At 44.2% G+C, this 24,514-nt stretch overlaps 1 protein-coding gene across 4 annotated transcripts in view; it reads right to left on the reverse strand.

The window, feature by feature from the left end:
* Positions 1-24,514, reverse strand: part of RIN3 (Ras and Rab interactor 3) — a 477,167-nt gene that overhangs the window by 105,275 nt on the left and 347,378 nt on the right. For all 4 annotated transcript variants that reach the window (XM_085626503.1, XM_085626504.1, XM_085626501.1 and 1 more), the window contains one exon: positions 4,000-5,406. In XM_085626503.1, the coding sequence (XP_085482629.1) occupies positions 4,000-5,406 (1,407 nt within the window). The remainder of the gene's footprint in view (positions 1-3,999; positions 5,407-24,514) is intronic.

Below are 24,514 nucleotides of genomic sequence, written 5' to 3' on the forward strand. Positions count from 1 at the left end.
TTATACCACAAATGAAATGCATATGAGAGAGTGGCTACAGAGAGATGAAGGGCACTGTTGGAGGGTGGTAGTAATGGTATCTGTGGAAAAAGATCATAGGTAGGGCGCCAAAAAAGACTTTCGCACTAGCGCTAAAGCCGGCCCTGTCATGGCCTGTTTTTATTTAATCAGCAGTCAGGTCATTAGGGCAACTGTGGACATATTAAAGTGTGTGCTATTATATTTACTGCTATGTTCAATGTTTTAAGTTTGAAAGTGATTTTACCAATGTTTTTAACTGGAATAATGAAAGTGGAGCTGGATAGTGGCTGATGTGGGCCTGGGGCCCAAGGTCAGCTGCGAGATAAGGTGGATAATCGGGCTAGGAATAACTTGCTTTGAATCCTAGTCTGTTGGAATTTGAGGGTTTGCACTTAGGTCCACACATTGCTCTTACTTTCAAATAACTCTCCACATGCTCTGTATACACACAGAAGCAATCCGTTGTATCATGGTGACTATTTTCAAGTAGATATAATGTAATCTGGGGCTTGTAGGCTACCACAAGAAGCAACAAATTGGGCCCGCAGCGGCCCACCCAAATGCACCCTTGGACCACCCAAAAAGAAATTTCTGGAACCGGGCCTGGTGCCCACCCAGCCCCTGGCTGGCTCACTGATGCTGACTTGTTGTCCAAACAGGGCACGCAGCCACGGCCGCGCACAAATTAGTTTCACTTCCTGTTCCAGACGAAACGCGGTTTGGTTTATCAGGTGTGGTGGTCTCACTCAACAACCGGCTGGGTACCGCCGGGCATACTCAGTTGAGTAACCCATTGCCTAAAAGATAAGCAAGCAGCATTCCCTCTTCCTTCCATCAGGGTCAGTTTATGTATGCGAGTTACTCGCTCACAGAAAATCATGAACTGATGCTGATTGGGTCGGGGTCCTGTAAAATAACACTCCGTCTGAACTTCTGAGAGGTCACAATTCCTGACTGGAATTAATAAATCAGGTGCATGGCATGCGCTCCAAAAGAATTTTATTCAAGAAGAGTTTGGGCTCACTCACCCAAATGCTTGGCGCCATCCTATACCGGTACTCCTGACTGCCCATATTCACGATTGATTCAGGCTCTGGCTTTAAAAGTTGTGCACGCACAACACACGCACCGCCACCCCATAGTTCTAAAAAAAAGCACTTCTTGCAAAAAGTTTGCTAGCATGTGACTGAGCATAGATGGATGGAATATATATGTAACAGTAACACAGTACTGGTGCAACAGCAACTGTTGTTCCTTTGGAGTTCTGTATGAAGATCCATGAGTACAGGAGAAGGCACTCCGTGGCTACATGTCTTTGCAGTGGAGCTCATAGCCTCTATTGACACGCTGCAGGCCATACTCCAGTCCATGCTCACGTCTCATCCACAGACCGCAGTTCTGGTGTAATGAGACTTAAGTAGGCAGAGGCCATTAATGCGATCTGCCTCTAGCCTGTGCCTATGACCGATTGAATAACTGAATGGAAAGCTTTGGGATGGGAAGGAATGTATTATTATCTGTATCAGTCTACTGATCATGTTTCCTTTCCAGAATGGTGTTTACCCCATATCAATGGGTGGAGCCGAAGAAAAGTAGGTGTGGCCTCCAAAAAACGTTTGGAGCACCTGCACTTCATATTTTACAAATTAAGCACTGGCTTTCAGAAAGGTCTTAACACCCTTGGGGAGGAACCAAAGCACATTTGTGAGAAGGCAGTGCACTACTCCGCCCCATGCTGACGTGGTCTTGGAACTAGCAATGCCCTCCTGCTAGTAAAAGGAACAGGGAGTGCCAATGCCACCTTGGACTGGCCTCGGTTGTTGATGCCCTCAGATTGACTGCCACTGGGTAAAAGTTGTGCTGGGGACTTCCAATGAGAGTAGGTGGGTATTGTAGCGAGTGGCTGGTTATTTTCATAACAGTTACCTAGCATCAGAAAGAGAGAACTTACAAAGGAGAACACACAATTCAAAGAAATAAAGTAACTCGTTTGAGGGAATGTTTACTAGTGAGCACATGCTAGGACACATTCAGGGAGAACATCAAATCGGTTTACACCAGGAACAGTTGTGCTACCATTTTGCCCCACGCCTTCCAAGCTAACATCCCAGGGATGGCTAGTTCCATTTATGAATTAAATAATAAAAGTGTATGGTATTGCGGAGGAGAAGTGTCTACATGTAAGTAGGCTGAAATCCAAAACAGGGCAATTCACACAAAAAGAGTACATCTGAACCAGTGAAAGTGCTGCTACAAATATGTGTATATTTTCAACTTTTTGGAATTGGAATTTTTCCACAAGTAGGTAATACTAGGAATGTCATATGACATACTCCCAGGGTTCCCACTACCCAAGTTTATAATTTGACATAGCGTACAATTATGTAGTATGAAAATGGAGCCTCTATTTCCACATCTTTTTCATTCAGGTAAACTTTCCCCCATTCAAGAAACACCCACTCCTACATCTCAAAGTATGGAAGTGATCTGTTCCCTGTCCCACCCTGGAAGGAAAGTTACTTCAGCCTTTCACTTTACGGAGTAAATGTTCAATACTTCCAGAGGGGGAGCGGGTCCGATCGGGGTGAGGGAATGACCACAAATGTGCAAATTTGAGGGCGTTCACAAACTCACAAGACTAACTATGCCTTGTTCCACCCACATATCGCCTCTTGTGTGGAATTGTGTAGGTTTACGTAGCATTCCTTTCGCGAATTCCTGACAGGTGTAAATGAAGACATTTTTTTACCATAATGGATTGGTTATGGCTGAAAATGTCTTTGTGAAGTGGGCCTAAAGTATTTCTGCATGGGCCACTGACCAACAACCAGGTAATAACACCTTTTGCAATTTCACCTAAAGCAAGTGCTCCAACTCTCGCGAATGTGTCCATGACAGCAGCCATCCCACCTGGATGCACCAGAAAGCACTCCAACTGGAGCTCAGGAAAAGAAAGGATGGCATTTTGACACATAGCACAGGCAGCCTAATTGTTTCCTGAGAAACAGGAGAATACTACTTTGATAGAAACAAGAGATCACAAGTTCTGCATCCAATAGTGATAACATGACGTTACAGAATAATCTTGAAATTATAAAAAAAAACGACTCAGAACTTTGATGTGGAACAGTTTATGTATGGTTGGCACCTTGCAGAGTAGTTACACAATATTGCCATCTGACCAGTCGCAATCTGCTCAGGATTTAAGGATCGCAAGACCTTTTTACAATGAAAACCACGACCCACATTCGGACTGAGCTGCTAAATGTCAAATGGAGCACAAATGGCGTTTGCACCAGATTTGACATTCCAGTGTGTGGTCATTTTGTATTGACCTGCATTTTTTCCCCATGCAACATTCACCAGATAAAACCTGATCAATTGTGTGCAGGGAAGCCCAATTGGAAAGCGGTAAAGCATGCAGTTTAAAATCAAAAGAGCATCGTATCTCCCACTCTGACTTTCAGTACTCAATTGGGAGGTAAAACCATCAAAATAGCGCAAGGATTGGTAATGCAATTTCACCTTCACCTCCCGGTATTATCATTCTACGCGGAATGAGAGGCTTTGCCTCCTTTTTCAGGGGCAAAAAAAAAAGTTTAAAGAAGTAGGAGGTAAATGAGCAGGGCTTCCACTGGAGAGACAAGGCAACGTGACTTGCATAGATACTAGAACCAAAGCTGCAGTAGTGCATGCATTGAGCGTCTGATCCAGCAGGTAGAGTTAGATCTCCTCAAACCCGGTACCGAATAGTTGTACCATCAATGCAGTGAGGAGCATTGTGAAAGTTACAGTAGACAGTATGGAACCTCCACCGCTGCTGAAGCCCTTTATGTGTTGAACAGTGGAGCGGCACAAGCTTTATAAGTAATAAGCATAAAGCATACCAGAGGATAACCAGTAACATTGGCTAAGAAAATTGAAAACAATCTTGACAGCCTCCTAAACCTTTCCAAAACATTTAGTCAAAGACCTTACCTAGTTTTTCTTCTTTGTAGACAGATGGATCGATGATGCTTTTCAGCTCGGTGCTTTGTAACAAGTAACACTTGAGTTGCGTCATCATCATGCGGATCTCCTGCAGCATCTCCGTGCTAGAGCTGTGCTTGGCCATCATCTCAAGACTGTAGGCTTTGTAATCCTGCACCAGATGCCCAAAGTAAGTGTCCTTGTCCTGTGCCAGTTCTGTGATCCTCTTCTGCAGTTTCCGATCGGCAGACAAAAATGCAGAGAAGACGTTTGAGAGGGCCGCCAGCGACAGCCGGTTCTTAGCTCTGTTCAACATGACCGATTGAGTCTTCTTTACTGAGTGGCTACTTGTCCGTTCCAAGTCATCCTCTGTGCTGCTGGTAGAGAGGGAGTCATGCTCAGAGTGAGAAGTGAGATGGGCTGGGCTGTTAAGGGAAGTGTTAGACTTTTTACTGTCAGGTGAAGACCTGCCATCACTTTTTGGGTCACCATTGGCAGCTGAGGAAACGGTGTTGGTTTCTGTTTGAGTGTCAACCAGTGATAAGTTACATAGATTAGGTTCAATGACACCCTCCATTGTTGGCTTCAAGGATGTGAATGTAAGCTGATGGGACAGGCGCTTCTTTCTTGGTGGGGGCTGAGGTTTAGCTGCTGGGATGGTGCTCTTTTTTTCAATAACTTTGCACTTTATAGGACTGGCGAGGGTCTCTTTGCTTTTGGTCCCATCTTGCTCACACTCACTTGCCGTCACCTCTGGTGCTACATGCTCTTCAAGTCCAATGCTAATGAGTTCATGGTTACTCTGCAGCCCCAGCGCCTGATCTCCTTCCTGGTCTTGTGGTTTGCCTGTCTCCATCTTGGCAAGATCTATTGAGACATCAACGGACGGTCTTCCCGTTGACCGCCTCCGTGGAGGAATGGCAGGGTAGACGCGCTTCTTGGGGCTGTGGTCATGTGAATGCAGGTCCGTCCCACTGACCTCTTTCGTCTCATCTACTTTATTCACTTCTGTCACCTTATAAGGCTTCCCCAAATCAGGCTGCACTTCCTCAGACCCGATTTTCTGGCCCTGGGAACCCTTTCCAGTTGCTTTTACTGCACTGGGGAGGGGAGGTGGCGGGGGCGGCCTGCGATAACTTGGCCGGGTCGCGCTAACTTGCATATTTGTACTGAGGCTCTGCAGAGGTGGGTTGTCATGAGGAAGAGAATTGCCACACTCTTCTATAAAAATAGGCTTAACAAACCACAGCTTGTCATTTCCGACTGACAACTCAATTTCACATGAGCCCTGGTTCATGCCACTTGAAAACTGCTGGCTCGCCTTAGTTCCAAGGAGCTGGATGTTTCCGACGTCAGTTGCTTTTTGATGCAAGACGACCCCTGGCCCTTTCAGATTTAGGCTAGAGTTCCAGAAATCTGTCAAAAGAGATTGATGAGGCAACATTAGAAGCATTTAATCAAAGTATGAACTTGTCTACAGTTTTTGGCATATGGGCAAGGTGAGACTAAGACTCCAGAAGAGTGTAAAGCATTATAAAGCACCCAGCATAACAGATATTTCCATTTAATGAGTGTTCCGCCCCTGTCAGAGAAGCGGAGACATGCCACAACCCCATGGCAGCACAGTGACGCCGGTAAACACCCAACGCTGCCAGTTTTCTATCGATTCAACATGGTCATGTTTCTTCAAATGTGGAGAATGAACTGTGTGGTGCATTCGACTTTACTATTATAAATGGAGAGCCCTGGCTTACGTGCCAAGCTAGTCCAAAGTCACACCAACACCGTCTACAGCGCAGCAAGGGAGTATGTTTCAATGTATTTGTGTATGTGTGGTTACAGGTATAGCACAAACCTATCTCGAGAACAACAGAGTACTGAACACAGACAAGAGCCTTGAGTTACCATTCAGAATAAAATATGATGGGCGAGAATACTGGGGGTGGTGTTTTTGATCACATAGAGGTGTAATATATTAATGTAGCGTTACTTATATGGCATGAACCTAGCAAAGGACCACTGACCAGCACACTGACCTACCAGCGAAGCCCAAGAGTAAGTCATATTAGAGCAATATTTATTTATCAGTAAGTATTACTTTGTGTGTGTGGGGGGGTATGGTTCCTTCATAAGACAGATGTTTAGCTTCTTTCTAAATTGCAGGAGAGATGGAGAACTTCTGACGTCAGTGGACCTACTATTCACAATACTAGACGTGCAGATGCAGAAGAGCTGCTTCTTAGTTAACCCTGGCACCCGGTGTGACACTGTCCACCATAGTTGGTTACTTTCTTGGCCAGGTGCGATGAGTTGTTTCTGAAGGCCTGGTGGGTCTCGAATGCATGGCAAAATACACAGAAGGGTTGAGTGGGGTTGTGAGCCTTATTGCATGCAAAGTAAAGAGTTCCCTCTTATTGGGGGGCAAAAGACAGCTATGGGTGCAGTGCAGTAGTCCCCAAGAACCATGACGCCGGGTGCCACTGCATACACCACACCAGCGAAAGCTAAGCCCACCACCCACGAGTGTTTATGGGAATATATTATACACAGACTTCTTTTGTAATTCTGTCGCTTTAAATTCCTTTCATGCAATAAAATATATATTTTTAAATAAGTTAAGAACAACAGGCAGGCATGGCTTCATCATCACGTGCACGATTCCTCACAGATCAGAAGTATTGCATTAGGCACGTGTTCACTTGAGTACAAAAACCTCACAATGTTGTGAGAGTAACCCCCTCCCCTCCACCACTCTATACAGGTTTTTGCGCCTTAATATAATAACCCAGAACTAGCATCGCAAAGTTATTAATGGACTAACAAATCACATTCTCTCAGAGGAAGTGATGTTATTCCATATGGCCACCAGGTGCTTCTAATGTCACAATGCGCCAACTGCCAAAGACAGAATGTTCTTTTTTTTTTTTTAAACATGCATCAGACTCAGCCTGTGTCTAGGAAGGAGCATCTTTTGACCCCTGGAAGTCACTAAACAGGATGCGGAAGCCATTATAAGTTGTACGTACACGTGCATCTTTCCTTCCAAATACAGGTGTAACTTTCCTTTAAAAGTGTGCACCACTGTTGCACAGGCAAACCCCACTTCATGTCTAAGGGTCTAATTACGAATGATCTGCTTAACTGAAATAGTGTGCGGTAGCTAACATCGCGCCACGTACTGCAATTATGAGTTTTGAGATATATATCTGCAGGTCAAAACGGCCAATGTATCGCGGGAAAAATGACCAATATTTACCAGTGTATACAAAAACTGATGGATGGAATGCATGAATTAATCATGCCACTGGTGATTACACATCGTTATTTTGCACACCAGGCCACCTCAGTTTGGACCCAGCTATATGCAAATCAATCTTGACCCTGCTCCAATGGGAACAGACCAGCTTGCACTGCCAAGCCAGGTCCTGAACCAGAACACAAGCAACCCAGGACCAGTTTTGTCTTAGTTATGGGCTCATCACCCTGGTACAGCTTGGTTCCAGTGAGACAGTGTTTACAAGAGAATGCAGAATTTGGTGCAGTAAGCATCAATGTGCGTTATTCCCCAAAAACTCATAACCGAGTGGAATCAGATTTTATCAGGTGCCATAGAGATCAACCAATTTCTGAGCCACTTGAATTGAGGACCTAAACCTCAGCACTTCTGCAAACTGTTTCATGTGAAAAGGCCAAAATGAACATGCGCAATGTGGCACAACTCCTAGGAGAGACACCCCTCTTCAATGGGGACACCTATTTTACCATAAAGCACCCCAACCTCTGTATCCCTAATAAGTGCCACAAAACCTTCCAAGGCTTAAGGAAAAGAATTAAAGTGGTTTGAATAATGAATTCCAAAGTTCAGTGTGTTGACTCCAAAAAGAAATTAAGATGTTATTATAAGATTGCAAAGAAGGGTTCCTTTGGGAAGTAATAAAGTCTTGACAGTACAGAAACCACAATCTTTGCGTTACATTTATATCCTGACTTTGTATTTCTCATGACCATTCACTCTTAATATAATGTCAAAGCATGGATGATATGTGATTCCTACACCTTATAGCCCCCCCCATTGTCTTATGTAACATTTCCTGTACTTTGATTTACACATTTGTATGATTTATTGTGCCTCTGTGTGATTTCAAGCACTCCGATACCCTACACAGGGATGAGTAGTGCTATAAAAGAATTACAGTTAAAAAAAACAGTAGGTGCCTGTTAGATCTGGGGATCTCTAGTTGGCAGAGGTATACACCTTAGACCAAATAGGGACCCTTGCTTCTAGTCAGGGCACAGGGACACACACGGTAGATAACCCCTGCTTACCCTCTAGGTAGCTTGGCTCGAGCAGACAGGCTTATCCCCAAGGCAATGTGTAAGGTATTTGCACGTAGACACCACAATGATCCCCCCTCCGCACACCACAAACTTAGACCACACAGGTGAGTTATATCAAAAATAATATATCTTTATCTAGTTTCCGCAGTTGAAATCAAGCATCACAGGTTTACACCATATTCGCTTTCTTGGTTGGTCGGGATCGTAAGACGATAGTCTCTAGTCTCTTGCATGATTCGATACTCACTGAGAATGAATCAGTTCGTAGGCTCTTGTTGTTTAGGCAGCTACGTTGCTCCGTCGGCGTCACTGCGCTCGTAATACAAAGCGCTCCTCTGGCTGTTCGGTGCAAGGTTTCCACAACTCCCTCGACGAGCCCTCAGTGACGATGTCGACGTCACCGGAGTCAGCCACTCACAGCGCGGCTTCGTAGAGCAGGGAAGTGCGATTCTTGGTCTGCTTCAGGCCTCCGGGTCGCGGCAAGGCACGTGCCGATGAGCACGTCGGTCTTCTTGATGCGGCAACCGGTGTCAGGCCCGGATCAGCGCGGTGCTCTCCAGCAAGGCAGAGAGCAGCCAGCCCACTTCACCGGCAGATGTTGAGAAGCTTGGTAGAACAGTCCACGGTCCCTGCAGCACACAGCAGCGCAGGGGGGACACAGCAGAGTCTTGGGTTCGGGGCAACCTTTCTATCCCTGGGTTGCGAAACAGGAGGCCAGCTCTTCTCAGGCCCTTGGAGATTCGGTTGAAGACACAGCACACAGCAAAGTCTTGTTTGGTCAAGTGGGTAGAGTCAGCACACAGCAAGACCCCTTCTCCTCCTCAGCTTCAGTTGTACAGCAGAACAGGTCAGCCCTTAGAGCACACAGCAAGGCAATCTTCCTTTAGTTCTTCAGCGGTCCGTCTTTCAGCAGAGGTTCCTCTTGATGGTAGAATCTAAAAATCTGTTGTCAGGGGTCCTTTACCTTTACCCCTAAAAGTCTTTGAAGTCTTTGTGCAAGTGGGCCCTGAGCCCGGTCTGATCCAGTTCTGGGTGTTGCTGGAGCACTTTGTTTTCCTGTCTTCTTCTCTCCTTTCAGAGTGAGGGGCAGAGTCGTCAGCCGCCCAGCAGGAGGTGGAGCCAGCACCGTGGCAGGCAGGCACAGCCCTATTCACTCCCAGGTGCTATCTCCTCCCTCCACTCTCCTTGCAAATGTCACCATTCAGCAGAGGGCTGACTCAGCCAACCTCCCGGGGGATCCCCAGCCCCTGTCACTCTCAAGCCAGACAGTCAATCCACAAGCATGCCCAGGCACACAGAAGGGTCAGACAAGAGAACAGCTACTCTCTAAAAAGTACTATTCTCCAACTCAGGATTTAAAAACAACCTCTCCTAAAAGATGTGTTATTAAATGCTGAGCTCAGGGATATCAAACACTCATGTCTTATCTTGTTCCTATGAGAAGATAGGCGGATAGCCATTGGCACCAGCCTCCCCCATGTTAGCCTATGGAGCAAGATAACCTTGCAGCAGTGAACACACAAAATGGCCGTTGTTCACTACCAGAACATGTTACCTGCACTAGTACATACTCTACCTTTTACATACACTGCACCCTGCCCAGGGGGGTACCTTGGGCCTTCCATAGGGATGACTGACGTGTATAAAAAGGGAAGGGTTAGGCCCGGTCAGTGTGGACACTGGCCAGGAGGACATGGCAGTCCGGGGACTGCAGGCAGGCCTGCGGTGGCAGGCCTGAGACACCATTTTAGGGATACACAGGTGGGTGGCGCAATCAGCGCTGCAGACCCACTAGTAGCATCTGTCATCACCAGCCCTGGCACACACAGTGCACTTTACTAGGGACTTCATGGTGATACAGATATGCCAATCAGGTATATCCAATCAATATGATATTTTACACAGAGAGCACTTACACTCTGGCACTGATTAGCAGTGGCAGAGTGTCCAAAGCATCTAAACCAGCAAAAACGAAATCCATCACAGCATCAAAAATCCAGGTAGCAGAGGCAAAAGATAGGGGAAAAACCCACGCCAAGGATGTCAGGTCTAACAGTGCCATTTAAATCAATATTTGTGTAATTACTCATACAAACAGATACATTTTGCATTCTTGCAGTGCAAGCACATCCCTAACATCGGAAGTTAAAAAAAAGTTAAAACCCTGCCTCCAAGTCATAGTTTCTCTGAAATCATTGTGAAGTGATCAGCCTTTATTTTCTACCATTGCTTTGGCATCTAGGTGTTAGGCTCCACATGGCTCTAAGCCAGGGTGATACTTGAACTGAAGGAGGGGGCTGATGACCATTTAAACCAGCCCTTTGTTTTGGGACCAGCTGGATGTTAATATAAGATGGTTCCCTGCTGTCTGTGCATTGCTGCTTGGAAAGGAATGCAGACAACATGCTGGCGCTGCAGAATGATGTCCCATGTCGGAAAATTACCGCAGACCAAATTCTGCACGTTTGCCTAGGTTGGCCAGATCCCAAACCAAACCCAGAAATAGCCGCCGGAATCAAGATTCAGTGAAATCCCCCTATTTTCCAGCACTGACAGCAATTAAAAATAAAGTAATCCTGTTCGATCTGTTGCAGACCCATCAGAAGTGTACAGCTTTCGCGTGGCACATATTTATTTATAGGCGTAAAGCGGCCCTCTTTGTTAATGATGAGCTAGCCAACGTAGCAGATGCAGACATGCTTGGTTTTCCCTGCTGCCAGTTTCTCACAGGGCATTTTGTATAAACGAGGAAGGGACTCTCTTCAGTTTGTTTACTCCAGCCACACACAAGCTTCTGACAAGCCTGGTCTGGCCCATATCTTGAAATGAGAGGGAAGCTTTGACATTTGCTGCTTACATTGTACCTAGCTTCAATGTGATGAAAGCGTGCACTGTGTCTGGCCTCATGTGAGAAACTTGGACACTTCTGCAATACAAAGGGCCTGATTATGAGTTTGGTGGTCCAATGGCGGTCCCACCGCTGTATTAGGACTTTGGCGGTTGGACTGCCATAGGACCACTGCTACTGCCAGGGATCCACAATCCCTGACGGTCTTGAAGTGGTCTGAGGCAACAATATGCTGCTGCTGCACCGCCAACCATATTATGAGTTTCCTCACTGCCCTCCTTTTTATGGCGGTGAGCCTGCCATGAAAAGGGTGGTGGTGAGGAAACTAAGGGGGCCCTACAGGGTCCTCTGGTGACTCGGTGCATGCAGGGTGGCACATGGTGTGCCCCCACTAGAGTAACACTCTGCTGGGGCAATTTTCATGTGCTATATGTTCAATGTTTTAGGAAGGGACAAAGTGGGGAGCAAACATATACAACTGGAACAATGATCAAAATAGTTCATCTGTTTTTATGAATTATTTTTTAATACTAAAAGGAGTATATGAAGAAAACAGTACATTACCCATCATTTTGCATTCGAATATCAGAAATCAGCCCGATTGTCATAGAATTGTGGGAATGTAGCACGTCAATCACACCGGTAATTTTTCCCTTTTAAATGTCTGGTTGCCCGCAAGGGCAGCTGAATTAATGTCCTCCCCTCACCTGATGGAGGACCACCCACCATATTTACTAATCAATGCCCACCTGGTGGGGATCTCTCCACCTGCCTGCCACTGAGGCCAATGCACCGCTGTCACAGCTGAAGCAAACTCTCAAAGCGGAAGTCAGCTTCGAAAAACAAAAAAACAATGGCGTTGACGAGAAGAGACTTTTCCTTTTGAGAGGCGGGGCATGGTATGTGTTTTCTTTTCGGGTCGGCCGTGTTTTTTGCATGCTAAACATAGACATGGACAATTAGAAGTGGGGAGGCCCTGATTTTATTAAGGTGGGACCACATTCACTCAGTGGTACAGAGGTTTAATGACCGCCAGGTCGAGGGCTTCAAATGATTTCCCCCCCCACCCCCAACACTAAATGGGACAAAGGAACCACGACTTCGGAGTGGTGGGAAACCTTTTCATTTATGGCAGAACTCCCACTGTGCCAAACTCTGACACTCAAAGGCGCCTTTTTGGAGCTCAGTATATTAAGGTTCACATAAAGAAACAATTATTTTGTGACGAAACATCCTAATAAGTGATGTTGAAGGCAACTGAGCCCTCCCAGCATGGCAGGGAGGGTCGGTCTGACTAAGAGTGCCACCTGGTGGTGGTGGTAACCAAAGGACAAAAAGTTATTTTTTTTCTCAGTCTGGATATAGCTCTAAGATGTAAACTGCTACTTTGCCTAAAGACTGAGACCCCTTGCACTGTTCTTGAAAGTAGTAACCTTCAATTGAATTAGCTCGCAGCAACTATACAGTGAACATTGATTTACATATGGTGCTTAGTGGTAAACACAAATTGAAGTTCACACCTTAAAAGGAATTTTTATAGTTCTTCAGTACATGTCATATCCTCATGGAGCTCCGTGAAATTATTGTCATGAGGTTCTTGAGCAACTAATGAAATGCGACATACAGGAAATACGTCAGAGCTGCCCCGGAAACATCCTCTGTCTCATCAGATATCAGTATCAGGACGATGGGAAAAACAAACTCCGTTTACGCCAGTCATGAAAAGTCCATCTCATACTTGGAAGTTACAGTTTACAGCACAGGAAATGGGTACAAGAAGCTTCCTCTTTCTGTAAAGCACACACGAAATGAATAAAAAAATATATATATGCGCCAAAGGCTAAGCAGTTGGCATTGACTGATGCTCTCTTGTAAAAAGAGGTTCTAAAACGAGACTGAAGCTGCCCACAGAAGCACTGACACAACAGAGACAGTATTTAAAGGGTGGCACTCATTCAGTGAGGGCCAGAGATATACCTTCAACACAGCATCTTCTGTTGCGCAGTCCCTTTTCGAGGTGGGACTAACCAACAACATCCTTCCTCATCTCTTGAGGTCGTGAAGCAAGAGTGATAATAATCAAACAAGTAGAAACCCATCAATCAGACACCAAAACACACAACAGCATCAGCTGCAGGTCAGAATAGCGACCATAAACATTCTGTGCTGAAAATTGACAACTAGGATATTGTGGAGGTCAGTATCTATAGGTAAGTATACATTTACTATTTAATTGACAACTAGGATATTGTGGAGGTCAGTATCTATAGGCAAGTATACATTTACTATTTAATTGACAACTAGGATATTGTGGAGGTCAGTATCTATAGGTAAGTGTAGATTTACTATTTAATTGACAACTAGGATATTGTGGAGGTCAGTATTTATAGGCAAGTATACATTTACTATTTAATTGACAACTAGGATATTGTGAAGGTCAGTATCTATAGGTAAGTATAGATTTACTATTTTTAAATCTACATCTATATACCATGATGACGTGTATATCTCCAAAGAACATAATTGCGGAGGTAAATATAGTAAAACGATACTTACCTCCATGATATTCTTGTTTTCGATATTTTTGCTATTATATTTTTGTAGCACAACATTTAAAACGTTACAATCCACTCCACGACCTCCATCCTGTGAAAAATAAGAGTTTGCAACAATCTCTAAATGACTGAGCCCCTTTACTAACTAACTCTGCTAAGGGAAGTCCGCAAAGGTTAGGAGACTGCTTAAATGTGGCTGTCTTGGCAAGTTGTGGATGCTGAATCATACACTCCACCAACCTCTCTCAGACAACAGCAGGGGAACACTGGCATTAATGAGGGCAGCTTGTCTAAAATATTCGACCTCTGTTGAGCACATACACCTTGAGTGTGGGAAATGAGATATCCATGCTGTAAGATCACGGAGCATTGTCTAATCACCTTTCTAGCATTGGTTGTTATATACATCTATTTTGCATTCCAATTTAGTTGTACTCTCTATTGCTAACTGGCACGGAGGTGAAATTTCGGAACACATGGTGCAAGCATTGAAGCCTCATTGAGAAGCACCTTCTTAGGTCAAGTATTCGAGACCTCTTGTGTATACTAATCTATACCCTGCAGTTTACACGTAGCTCTTTGATGACAGTTAAGAGCTCACTGTTCTATATTAGGATTTTAATTTATAAACTACAAGTAACAAAAGGATCTCTCAGGAAAAATTAGTAACCCACTGACCTATATACATTATATGCACTTTGTGATCTGCATGGTACACATTCTTTGCAGCAGGCATATTAACCCTCTGCGCTGCCTTATGAGGAGTCAAAACTTCCACTTGACAAAACCTCCATCTCTCTACAGGTAGAAAATTAATCACCTGAGTTATCTTGACATTTTTAGTGCTGCCAGAAACTCGGCAGCAGGTGCTTTTAAAACCATGATATGCTTGCAAGCAGGGCGCTTCCCCCCCCACCCGAAGTCACCCCCAGTGCGGTGGCATCAGTCGCACCCCCTTGAGCCGGCAATGTTCCGCATTATACCAGCAACAGAATCATGTTATGAAGCCAAGCTCTTTTCTCTTGTGTATACCAATGTTCTCGAAGAGACCAATAGGGAATTTGTAGAACAAACTGTGTAATAAATATGGAAGGGTATTTTGCATGAGATGCTTGAAGCTTCCCCTCTCATGAGTCATTTGTCCCTCTCCCCTCTGAAAAAATCCCAATAAAAATCATATTACACTCTGCACATCTATACATATATCAATATTATTATGCCATGGCAGTGAAAATAAAGGTGACCAAATAACACGGTATTTGGAAAACAGTACTAATGAATTCACATTCACCCATTTACTACTACGGTGTAAAGAACATATTTGAATTAATTACCAAAGTACAACAAGATAGACATGAACAAAATGGTGTGAAAGAAACACAACTCTTTGTTGTGCCTCACGGATTGAATGTAAACAATTAATTAACACAGGGAAATAACTCTCCTAATACTCATGGTCTAGTCAATGTGATTTCACCATACCATACAAATGAAACCCCTTGCATGATCATTTTGCTTTAACTTTTTTTTTTAAACACATACCCAAGGAAAATGCCATTGCCTAAACCCTAGATGCAGATGCTGAGTGTATAATAAGCTATTTGTTACCAGTGGTGAGTGAGAGAAGGACTCCCTCATCACTGGCTCCCTGAAGGCTTTGTCTCTCGTGGGTTGTTGCTCCTCCCCACACTAAAAAATGGTAATTAAGTACCTTCTGTGCATCTGCATATGTACTACATATTTTTTCATAGATGTACAGTTGCACCTTTGTAATTAGGGTTGACATCCAACTCCATAGTGAATACCATTTTTCTATCCCTAATCATTTTAAGAATCCAAACTTTGATGTTGTCATGTATAGGAGGACATCGGAGACTTTGCTCGTTTACTGCAGATTAGAGAAATGGTTCAAAACTCATAATGGAAGTCCCAAAATGTTTTTTCACACACAAGTATAATTGAATTCCCCATAGGAAATTGCTCTGTATGTGTTACTTTGAAACCAGTTACTGGATGGTCAGCAATTGTAACTGAAACTAAAGTCAGTCAGCCACAGTGGGATTCCCAACATCTGATGCTAAGACATGCTGAACACACACAATTGATGGACGGAATGCAGGACAAATCAAAACATTCACCCCCAGTCAAGAGATCTGGGTTAAATCCATCATTCTTTTGTACACCAAGCCACCCCAGTTTAGACCTGGCCATTTGCAAATCAGTCTTGACACTGTGCCTCAAGGGAACAGTCAAGACCGAACTGCCAAGCCAGGCCCTCCCTGGGCCGGAAACAAGCATCCTAAGACCGGTTTTGGGGTTTCACCCCTCATCAGCCAGGATAGCATGATTCCAGTGGCACAGTGAGCCCGGGACCCACGTCTGGGCATACCCGGCGCACTTTGGGTGAGCAGAAGACACACAATTGATGGACGGAATGCAGAGATTCAACCTAGATCTGTGACTGGGGGCGAGTGTCTGAAAAGCTTCAGCGCTCCGTCCATCATCTCCTTGTGTTTGCTTTATTCGCCCTAAGGTGGCAGAGTATGCCCAGACGTGGGACCCTTGCTCACTTTGCCACTGGATTCAAGCTAGCCTGGCTGATGAGGGCTGTTAGCCCGAAACCGGTCCCAGGATGCTTGTTTCCGGTTCAGGGAAGACATGGTTAGGCAGTTCGGGCCGGATTGTTCCCATGAGGCACAGGGTCAAGACTGATTTGCATATGTCTGTGTCTGAACTGGGGTGGCGAAGTGAGCTAAAGAACGATGATGGATTCAACCCAGATCTGTGACTGGGGGTAAGTGTCTGAAAAGTTGCAGCGCTCCGGCCATCATCTCTTTGTGTTTGCTTTGTTCGCGCTAAGATATGCTGGGCATGTCCTTATCACACAAAAAGTTGGTGCTGAGGATATGTCCCCATGTCCTTAGCACTAAAGCAGTCAAACTTTACAATTGCTGTAGTGTCAACAAGCAACCAACAAGGGTAATATTGAGGAAGTACCACATTTGGTACCAGAGCTACACAACTGCAGATAACTGGTGCAAGTAGCGATGGCTATTCGGCCTGGACTGTCTGAGTCCTTGGACCTTTGGATAACGTAGATTGTAAGCATGTGGCAGGGGAAAATCTGTTATAAATTCCCTTAAAAGTGGTAAACTTTCACTATATCTCAGACATAATAAGACATCTCTAGGCATTTCACTAGGGCCGTATTCTCCCATGTAATACGTTGCCAGCTAGCTACAGGATGCATAGGACAACAAACTAAGGGTTCCAAAGCAGTTTCCTCAAGAGCAGAACGTGCTGGACAAGAACCATAGAATTCAGCTTTGGACTGAGGAGTATCTATGACAGGCAGGTTCTTCCGCCACAACGGCAGTGCAAACTGGGCGCAAGAATGTGAAAGAGTTATTGACTACTGGCAATCCGGTGGCCTCAAAATGTGTATTTATTCTGAGAGCCATTAAGATGATCCAACCATTTCTCTCATTGAAGCTAAGAAGACTATTATGGCAACTGTTACTGACACAAGGCTGGACTATGCAAACAGCATATATTTTGCCCTCCCTGACTGTGATCAAAAAAGGCTTCAAATGCTCCAGAATGTCATGGCCAGGCTAGTTTTTAGAATTTCTTGGAGAACACAGATCACACCCTACTTAAAGAGCCTTCATTGCTACCAATCAGACAGCGTATTAAATAAAAAATGTGTTGCTTAATCTTTAAAGCACTAAATTGACTGGCCCCAGACATGCAAAGTGACTATTTGGTTACATATACTCCATGGAGAGCTCTCGGACTGGCTTCTGCCAATCTTTTGGTGGTGCCTTGATTTTGAAAAATAAGGATTGGAGGGTGCAGATTCTTGACATTGGCACAAAGCATTAAAAACCTGGCATTTTAAGCTGGTCTTTGATACATAGGTGCAGCCTTTCAACACTGGTGCTCCTCTCCTACATGATAGCGTCAATAGATTTTCGGGTGAACATCATGCTCTATAAATATTCTTTAACATAATATTTTATCTAATCAATCAATGTACAGATATATATAGATAATATAATGCTTAATTCAAAAGTCAACGAAAAGGGAAATCAATTAAGATAAAAGAAGACCCAACGTTGTGGTGAAGGCAATCCTTTTGGAGAGATACAATCTTTAGATATCAGTAGAGGTTCCTTTCTGTTTGGGGTGATTCTAATGATATTTTATGAAAGCGTTGTGGGTTTTTATGTCTCCAAAAGGACTGCTAACCATATTGACTGTTACATTTTGAGCTTAATTGCAACTTCCAAGTGTCATGGGATAACTTGTCTGACACTAAGAGACCAGACACCTCAATCAGTCTGTTTTACACACACAGGCCTTGTTATGGTCTTCTGAAGAATCAGGCCAGCCTCATAGCAGTCACAGCCCCACTCCCTGGCAGGGAGGTAAGTCCTCATTATTTCTTCTGGTCATGGAAGCAATGTGGTTCTGCAGGCAACATTTTATCTGATATTCAATAAAGCAACAAGGGTGTCCTTCACTCAATGTCAAATCAAATACAACATAGCCCTTGATGCACATCACACAACAAATAAAGATTTAGTTATGGGCCCCCCCACTATTTCCTGTTGGATGGGGAGGTTCTGGTACCTACTTATGAACCACCCATATGTGTGTTACATTTAAAAATATCAACAGATCCCATGCATCATATAAACCATACAAACAGAAATTGTGTATATATAGGAGGTGCCTCACAGAAGCATCGCATATGGGTTAGGAGCCGTTTTAAAGCAGAAACATCTTGGTCAAGAACGTGTGGTAGCAGTTGCATCTCGCACACTAAAGGTAGCTGAACCTAACTATTCTGTAATTGGGAATGAGGCCTTAGCATGTTGGTGGGGTGTCAACCATTCCAAAACATATGTCTGGGGGACCCATTTTGAGGTCAGATCCGACCCTAGACCTCTCATAGACCTGTTGACCACCAAAGGGACTGGAAAGGCAACACCCAGAATTGCCAAGGGGTTATACAGATTACAAGGGTATGACTTCACCCAGAGTTGTGTGCCTGGTATTCGCAACTTCAATGCCGATTGTTTGTCGCGGCTGCCATTACAATGTGTAGAGGATGACGATGAAAGCAGTGTGAGTGTGTGGTAGCCAGCATATCTTAGTCTTGCAATGGTGCCATCACGATGGATGAATGGAGGTCAGCAGTAAGTGAGGATGCCATTATGAAAGACATATTGGAGGAATTAGCCAGCCTGTACCAATTTAATGTGAATTTGTAAAGAAAATTGGGCGAATTCTGGACAGTGTGGTCAGAACTGTCTGTTGAGGATGGTGTGGTACGCAGAGATGGCAGATTAGTTGTGCCTACAGGCTTGCATTCCAGGTTACTCAATTTACTACACGAGGGACATTGCAGAATGTCGGGATAGAACAGAAGGGCTAGAGTGACCTTTTGGTGGCCAGGAATGGACAAGGAGGTGGAAGAATGTGTACGAGGGTGCATAGATTGTATGTGCAGTGACAAGTCCCACTGGGTTGTAGAATCTCCCATTGCCCCTACCAAGTTTCCCAGTAACCCATGGGAAAGGGTAGCCACGGATATTCTTCTAAAGGGATTATGAACAGATATGCCCTTGTAATGATAGACTATCATTCTAAATGGCCGGAAGTCTCTGCTGAAATAAAAACTTCCAATGTCATTGAATTCTGTGACCAATTCTTCCGCAGGGAAGGTTGCCCCCAAACATTAGTCACAGATAATGGTCATCAGGTCACGGATAATGGTCCTCAGTTGATGGCAGAGGGATTTGAAGCATATTTATCCAAAATGGACATTTCACACCACACCACAACTGTTAACAACCCCAGAGATAATGGTCTCGTTGAGAGATTCAACTGGGTATTGTGGGAATGTGTGCAATTGTGTGAGAGTAGTGGTGGTGATTGCAAAGAAGTGGTAAAGGAAATGTTATGGAGATACCGTACTACACCCCACTCTGTCACTAAGGAAACTCCCTTCATACTCTTAAAGGGAAGACAGCCTAGGACTAGAGTTTACCCAGCATGGATGCTCAAGGGATTCACTCGTCATATGGACAGGGAAAATGTGATGGATAGGGTCAGACCAAGTATGTAAAAAGGCACAACGATAATTTAAAATGGGAAGGGAGAGTGTTTGGAGTGGGAGATTGGGTAAGAACCAGTAATATGAGTACCCAGAAGAAGGATGTGTCAAAATGGTCGGTGCCAAAGTTTGTGACAAAAGTATCAGGTAACAATGTGTGGTTGTCCGATGGTAAAAGGTGGAATGCCCGCAAAGTTACATTGTGCAATACTCTTGAGCGAGACATGTGGATGAAGAAGTTGGGTGATGGTTCGTTGAATGAGGTGGTCGACGTGAAGGATAAGGAATCACTGATCAGGGGGAGTCCTACGTGGCAAAGTGACTATAAGTGCATAGGACCATGTGCATAGGACTTTGTTTTATCCATGTTTATCTTCTTGCCGAATTTAAACCATATGCATAGGACTTTGTTTTATCCATGTTTATCTTCTTGCCGAATTTATTGTCATGCTTTCTGTTTTACTTATCAAATTGTTATAATGATTTCCTTGTATTGCTGTATTTCTTTTTAATTGTTTGTGAGAAGGGAAGATGTGTTGTATCTTAGCAGCTGTGCCTGGAAGCCTAGTGATGGTAGCTAGTCTCCCAGTGTTCTGGAAGACTGGACTTCACTTGCTGGGGCCGTTGCTGCTGATGAAGACGTGTCCAGGGGTTGCTCCCATATTACTTAATAAACCTGTTTTCCTCACAAACACCATGTCTGCACTTCTTAAAACACTCGATGTACACTGGGTTGGAATGGACATTAAATGCTCAAACAAAAGTCCACCTTTTGGTGCAGAGCACACTCACTGGACTCCACTGTTTATCAGGCCATGCACAAACCAAACATTGCACATACACATATACCATATCTGTCATGCATGTCCCAGCTATAATTAGAGCAAAGGGCAAGAGTTGGTGACTGTATACCTTAGACCTTTAATGGGGAAAGCTGGTAGGCAGTCTTCCTACAAAAGCATGGTAAAGATAAGAGTTTCCCGGGACCATACTTTTGCTACCACCAGGTCTGTCATCAAAAAGCCAGGGTTAAGGGGGTAGGAGCGACATAGAGTGTAAGGGGGAGAGTGCAGGGGCTGTCCTGGACAGCTTTCCAAACTATGCATAGGGGGTTTGTCTCCACACAATCACTGTATTCTAGGGATGTCAAGAGAAACCATTAGAAACCACAGTAGCATATGATAGATTGACTACTATTCACGTCTGGAACTGTACAATTTGAAGGTATGTCAGCAATACAAAGTGGGTTAGTAATTCTGGCACTCTCAGTTCCATGGATATTATTTTATATAAACTCACAGCTCAGTTTTTAAAACTAGAGAACACCTTTAGGCGTTGGGTTGTATCTCTACCAGTAATTTGGGTCATTCAGTATTCAGCTCAGTGACTGGAACCTTCAACAAAAGGGATATCAGTAAAGTGAGATCCCCATCTTTACAGCAGACACCTGGGGTAAAAACACAGTTTTGGGGGGAATGGCACTTTGACCTATACCCACAATCATTCAACACACTCAGCACCCACACAGGCAAAGATCTGGCATATGTGCAAACACCCACCCAGACAAAGATCCAACAATCATGCAAAAAATAATAGGTTGGTTTCTGCTCCTGAAGGACTACATTTCTCTTCTCAGACGGGAGAGGATCTACTGCTGGACCCCTTTCCTTCCATTTTCATTCAAAAATGCCATTGCTGTTATTCAGTGACAATTGACCAATCAGCATGAGTCTACTTTGTCTCGACACCATACCATCATAGGTTTTGGTGGGGCCCAGTGCGGCCTTCTAACCCAGGACATTTATAGACTTTCAAAAGCTTAGTGGAGTTGCCAGGATTCCAATCAGTGATTTATAGGCTCCATACAGATCTCCACAGCAGGCACCTTAAGCAAGTAACTTATACGACTTGTACAAAGAAACAAAGAGTGTGTTTAGACATAGGTAGAACGCCAGAATGAAGCAATATATAATTGTATGATTTTGGATCTTGAAAGAGGCCAGGGGGCGACTGCAATTCAAGCATTACAAATAAAATCTGCACGCTGCAGTGACATTGTCCCTATCCTGCTGAACCAAACCTCTCTCCCCTCAGTGTCCCCTTCGATTATCCTCACTATCTATTTGCCTATATGTTTTTATTAACCCCTTAACTGTTGGGGGTTCTTTCCCCTGCCCTGTAGTTCAGGCTTATGGCTCCAAAACGTTTTTTCCTCATAAGGTATCCATGCCAAATTTGCATCGTTTTTTCCAACATTCTGGGGATTCTAGAAGTACCCAGGGTTTGTGGATTCCCTTGAAGGGGATGGAGAAATTAGGCAACAAAAAAAAATTACTTTTTGAGTTTTGGGGGAAACAGGAAAAAGGGTTCTAGTTAAAAGTGTCTGTTTTACTTGATGGTCCCTTCTAAGTTGGGCAAATGGCTAAATGAATATATCAAAAAGTAATGGAGAGAGGGGACTTCCCTGTCTTGTACATCTACTGCTTTCAAAGCTCTTTGTCAATGCCCCATTAAATATAATTCGAGCAGATGTATTTTCATGCAGTTTCTGAAGAGTTGTGATAAAACATTCACTAAAACCAAACATCGCCAAAGTCTCCCAAAAATATGCCCAGCACACTCAAACGCCTTGGCAGCATCAATTGTAGCTACTGCCAATGGGACAGAATGTGCGGTGGCCAAATCTATTGAAGCTATTAACTGCTGAGTGAGCTCATGGATCTGCCGCACGGGAATAAAGCTCTTGAGATCCAGATGTATTAATTGCGGAGCTACTTTGGCCATTGTGCCAGCCAAAATGCTTGTAAAGACTTTATAGTCGGCACTCAATAATGAAATTGGCCGGTATGAATCTGCCATCTTGGGTCCTTAGCTGGTTTTAAAATCAATACCAACGTGGCTTTCTTCCATGAATCTGGAATCTAAGCATTTTCTAAACAAACTGAGTTGAACAATGTCCCTCATACGGGCACAATCTCCTCCCTCAGAAGCTGATATAGCTCTATTGGAATGGCATCCGGTCCTGCCGCCTTAACATGTTTTAAATGGTCTGACATTTCTGTGCTCTGGGCTTCTAGACATTCCCGTCCTGCCTCCATTAATCCAACTAGGACCCTTTCCTTCAACCATTCCCTTAGCTTGTCTAGGTCTGGATGGACTTCCTCTTTATATAATGCAGAGAAGGGTGAGATGCATTTCCCTGGGAATTGATAATCAACTACTTTGTTATTCCTAGTCCTTTCTGTCCTCCCCTTCCAAACTAGAAGTGACACTGATCTTTCTCCATATTCAAAAATACTCTGGGACTTAGCCTGCCACCTCTCCCTGCACTTTGTCGCCAGCCTAATTTTGATATTAAATTGCATCTCTTCTAGGCAGGTCAGGGCTTGTTCTTTGTCCTAATCTATCTTCGTCTGCAAATTGGCCTCTAAAACTGCAATTTTTTGCTCCATAGTTATGAATTCAGTTTTCTCAGCTTTATTCTTAAAATTTGCTTGGCTTCTCAAGACACCCCTAATATAAGCTTAAAGGTATCTCAGACTATAGCGAGGGGAGCAGATCCAATGTGATCAATAAAGAAATCTTCACTGGTTCTTTTCAGGGTCTCTGTAACCTCTGCATCCAGGAGGAGGGCCCAATTGACAGTCCATCTTGATCTCTGAACCCCTCCGGGCACGTATACCTGATTAAAATGTCGATTCTCCCTAAATTGACTAACCTTTTCAACTGTATCCCATCAATATTTCCTAGCACGGCTTCAGCTAAACTACAGGGGAAGTTTATAAGTTTTATTTGGAGTTTGGGGGGAGCCAGGCTGAGAAGCTGAGGGGGAGAGTAGGGCAAGAAGGTCTGGCACTCTCAGATCTAAACCTGTATTGCAGGGCCTTTCAAATCAAGAACTGTAGGATGTTTCTGGGGACTCCAGATAGATCATCCTGGGGGTGGATGTTGTCAGAAATTACCACAGAATGAGGAGCTACGGGGTTTCTTAATACGTTTGAAGACCCGAAAGTCTTCAAAAAAGTAAGATTAAAGGTAATAAGAGCTGCCCTCACTTTATGGTTCAAAGTTAGGAAGGCTTTGGGGATAAGTTATTACTCTGTGCTTTCACCAATTTGGGACTCTCCTGGTACACCGGAATGCATGTTGGACAGTCTAAGTCTACCCCTGAGGAGGGTAGGGATAGCCACCTGAGGGGAGCTACTTACAGAACAGGGTCTAACACATTGGAAAATACTCAATATTTAAGTATATGCAGCTTTCTGCAAACCTGGCAAAGTTGCACATTTGTGAAAACTAGACACATAGGGGATCCAGAGTGGGCTAACTTGTGTGGCGTTCACTAGGTAATTTTACCTAGAAGCCTCTGCAGACATCAAACTTTGGTAAAAAAAGATACACATTTTCCTTACATTTCTGTGATGGAAAGTTATGGAATCTGTGGCTAGCCAAATATTTCCTACCGCTCTAAGATCCTACTTGTCTCCCAATAAGAACAGTACCCCGCTTGTGTGGGTGGGCCACGAGACAACAACTCAAAAAGGCCCTAAAGCGATACAGTGAGCAATCAGGGTGGCTGTGGTATTTGGGGCTGTGATGTAGTGCCACTGATGCAAACCTACAAACAGACATTTTTGAAAACTAGACAACAGGGGATTC

The sequence above is a fragment of the Triturus cristatus genome, chromosome 9 (genome assembly GCF_964204655.1).
Source record: "Triturus cristatus chromosome 9, aTriCri1.1, whole genome shotgun sequence".
Lineage (NCBI taxonomy): Eukaryota > Metazoa > Chordata > Amphibia > Caudata > Salamandridae > Triturus > Triturus cristatus.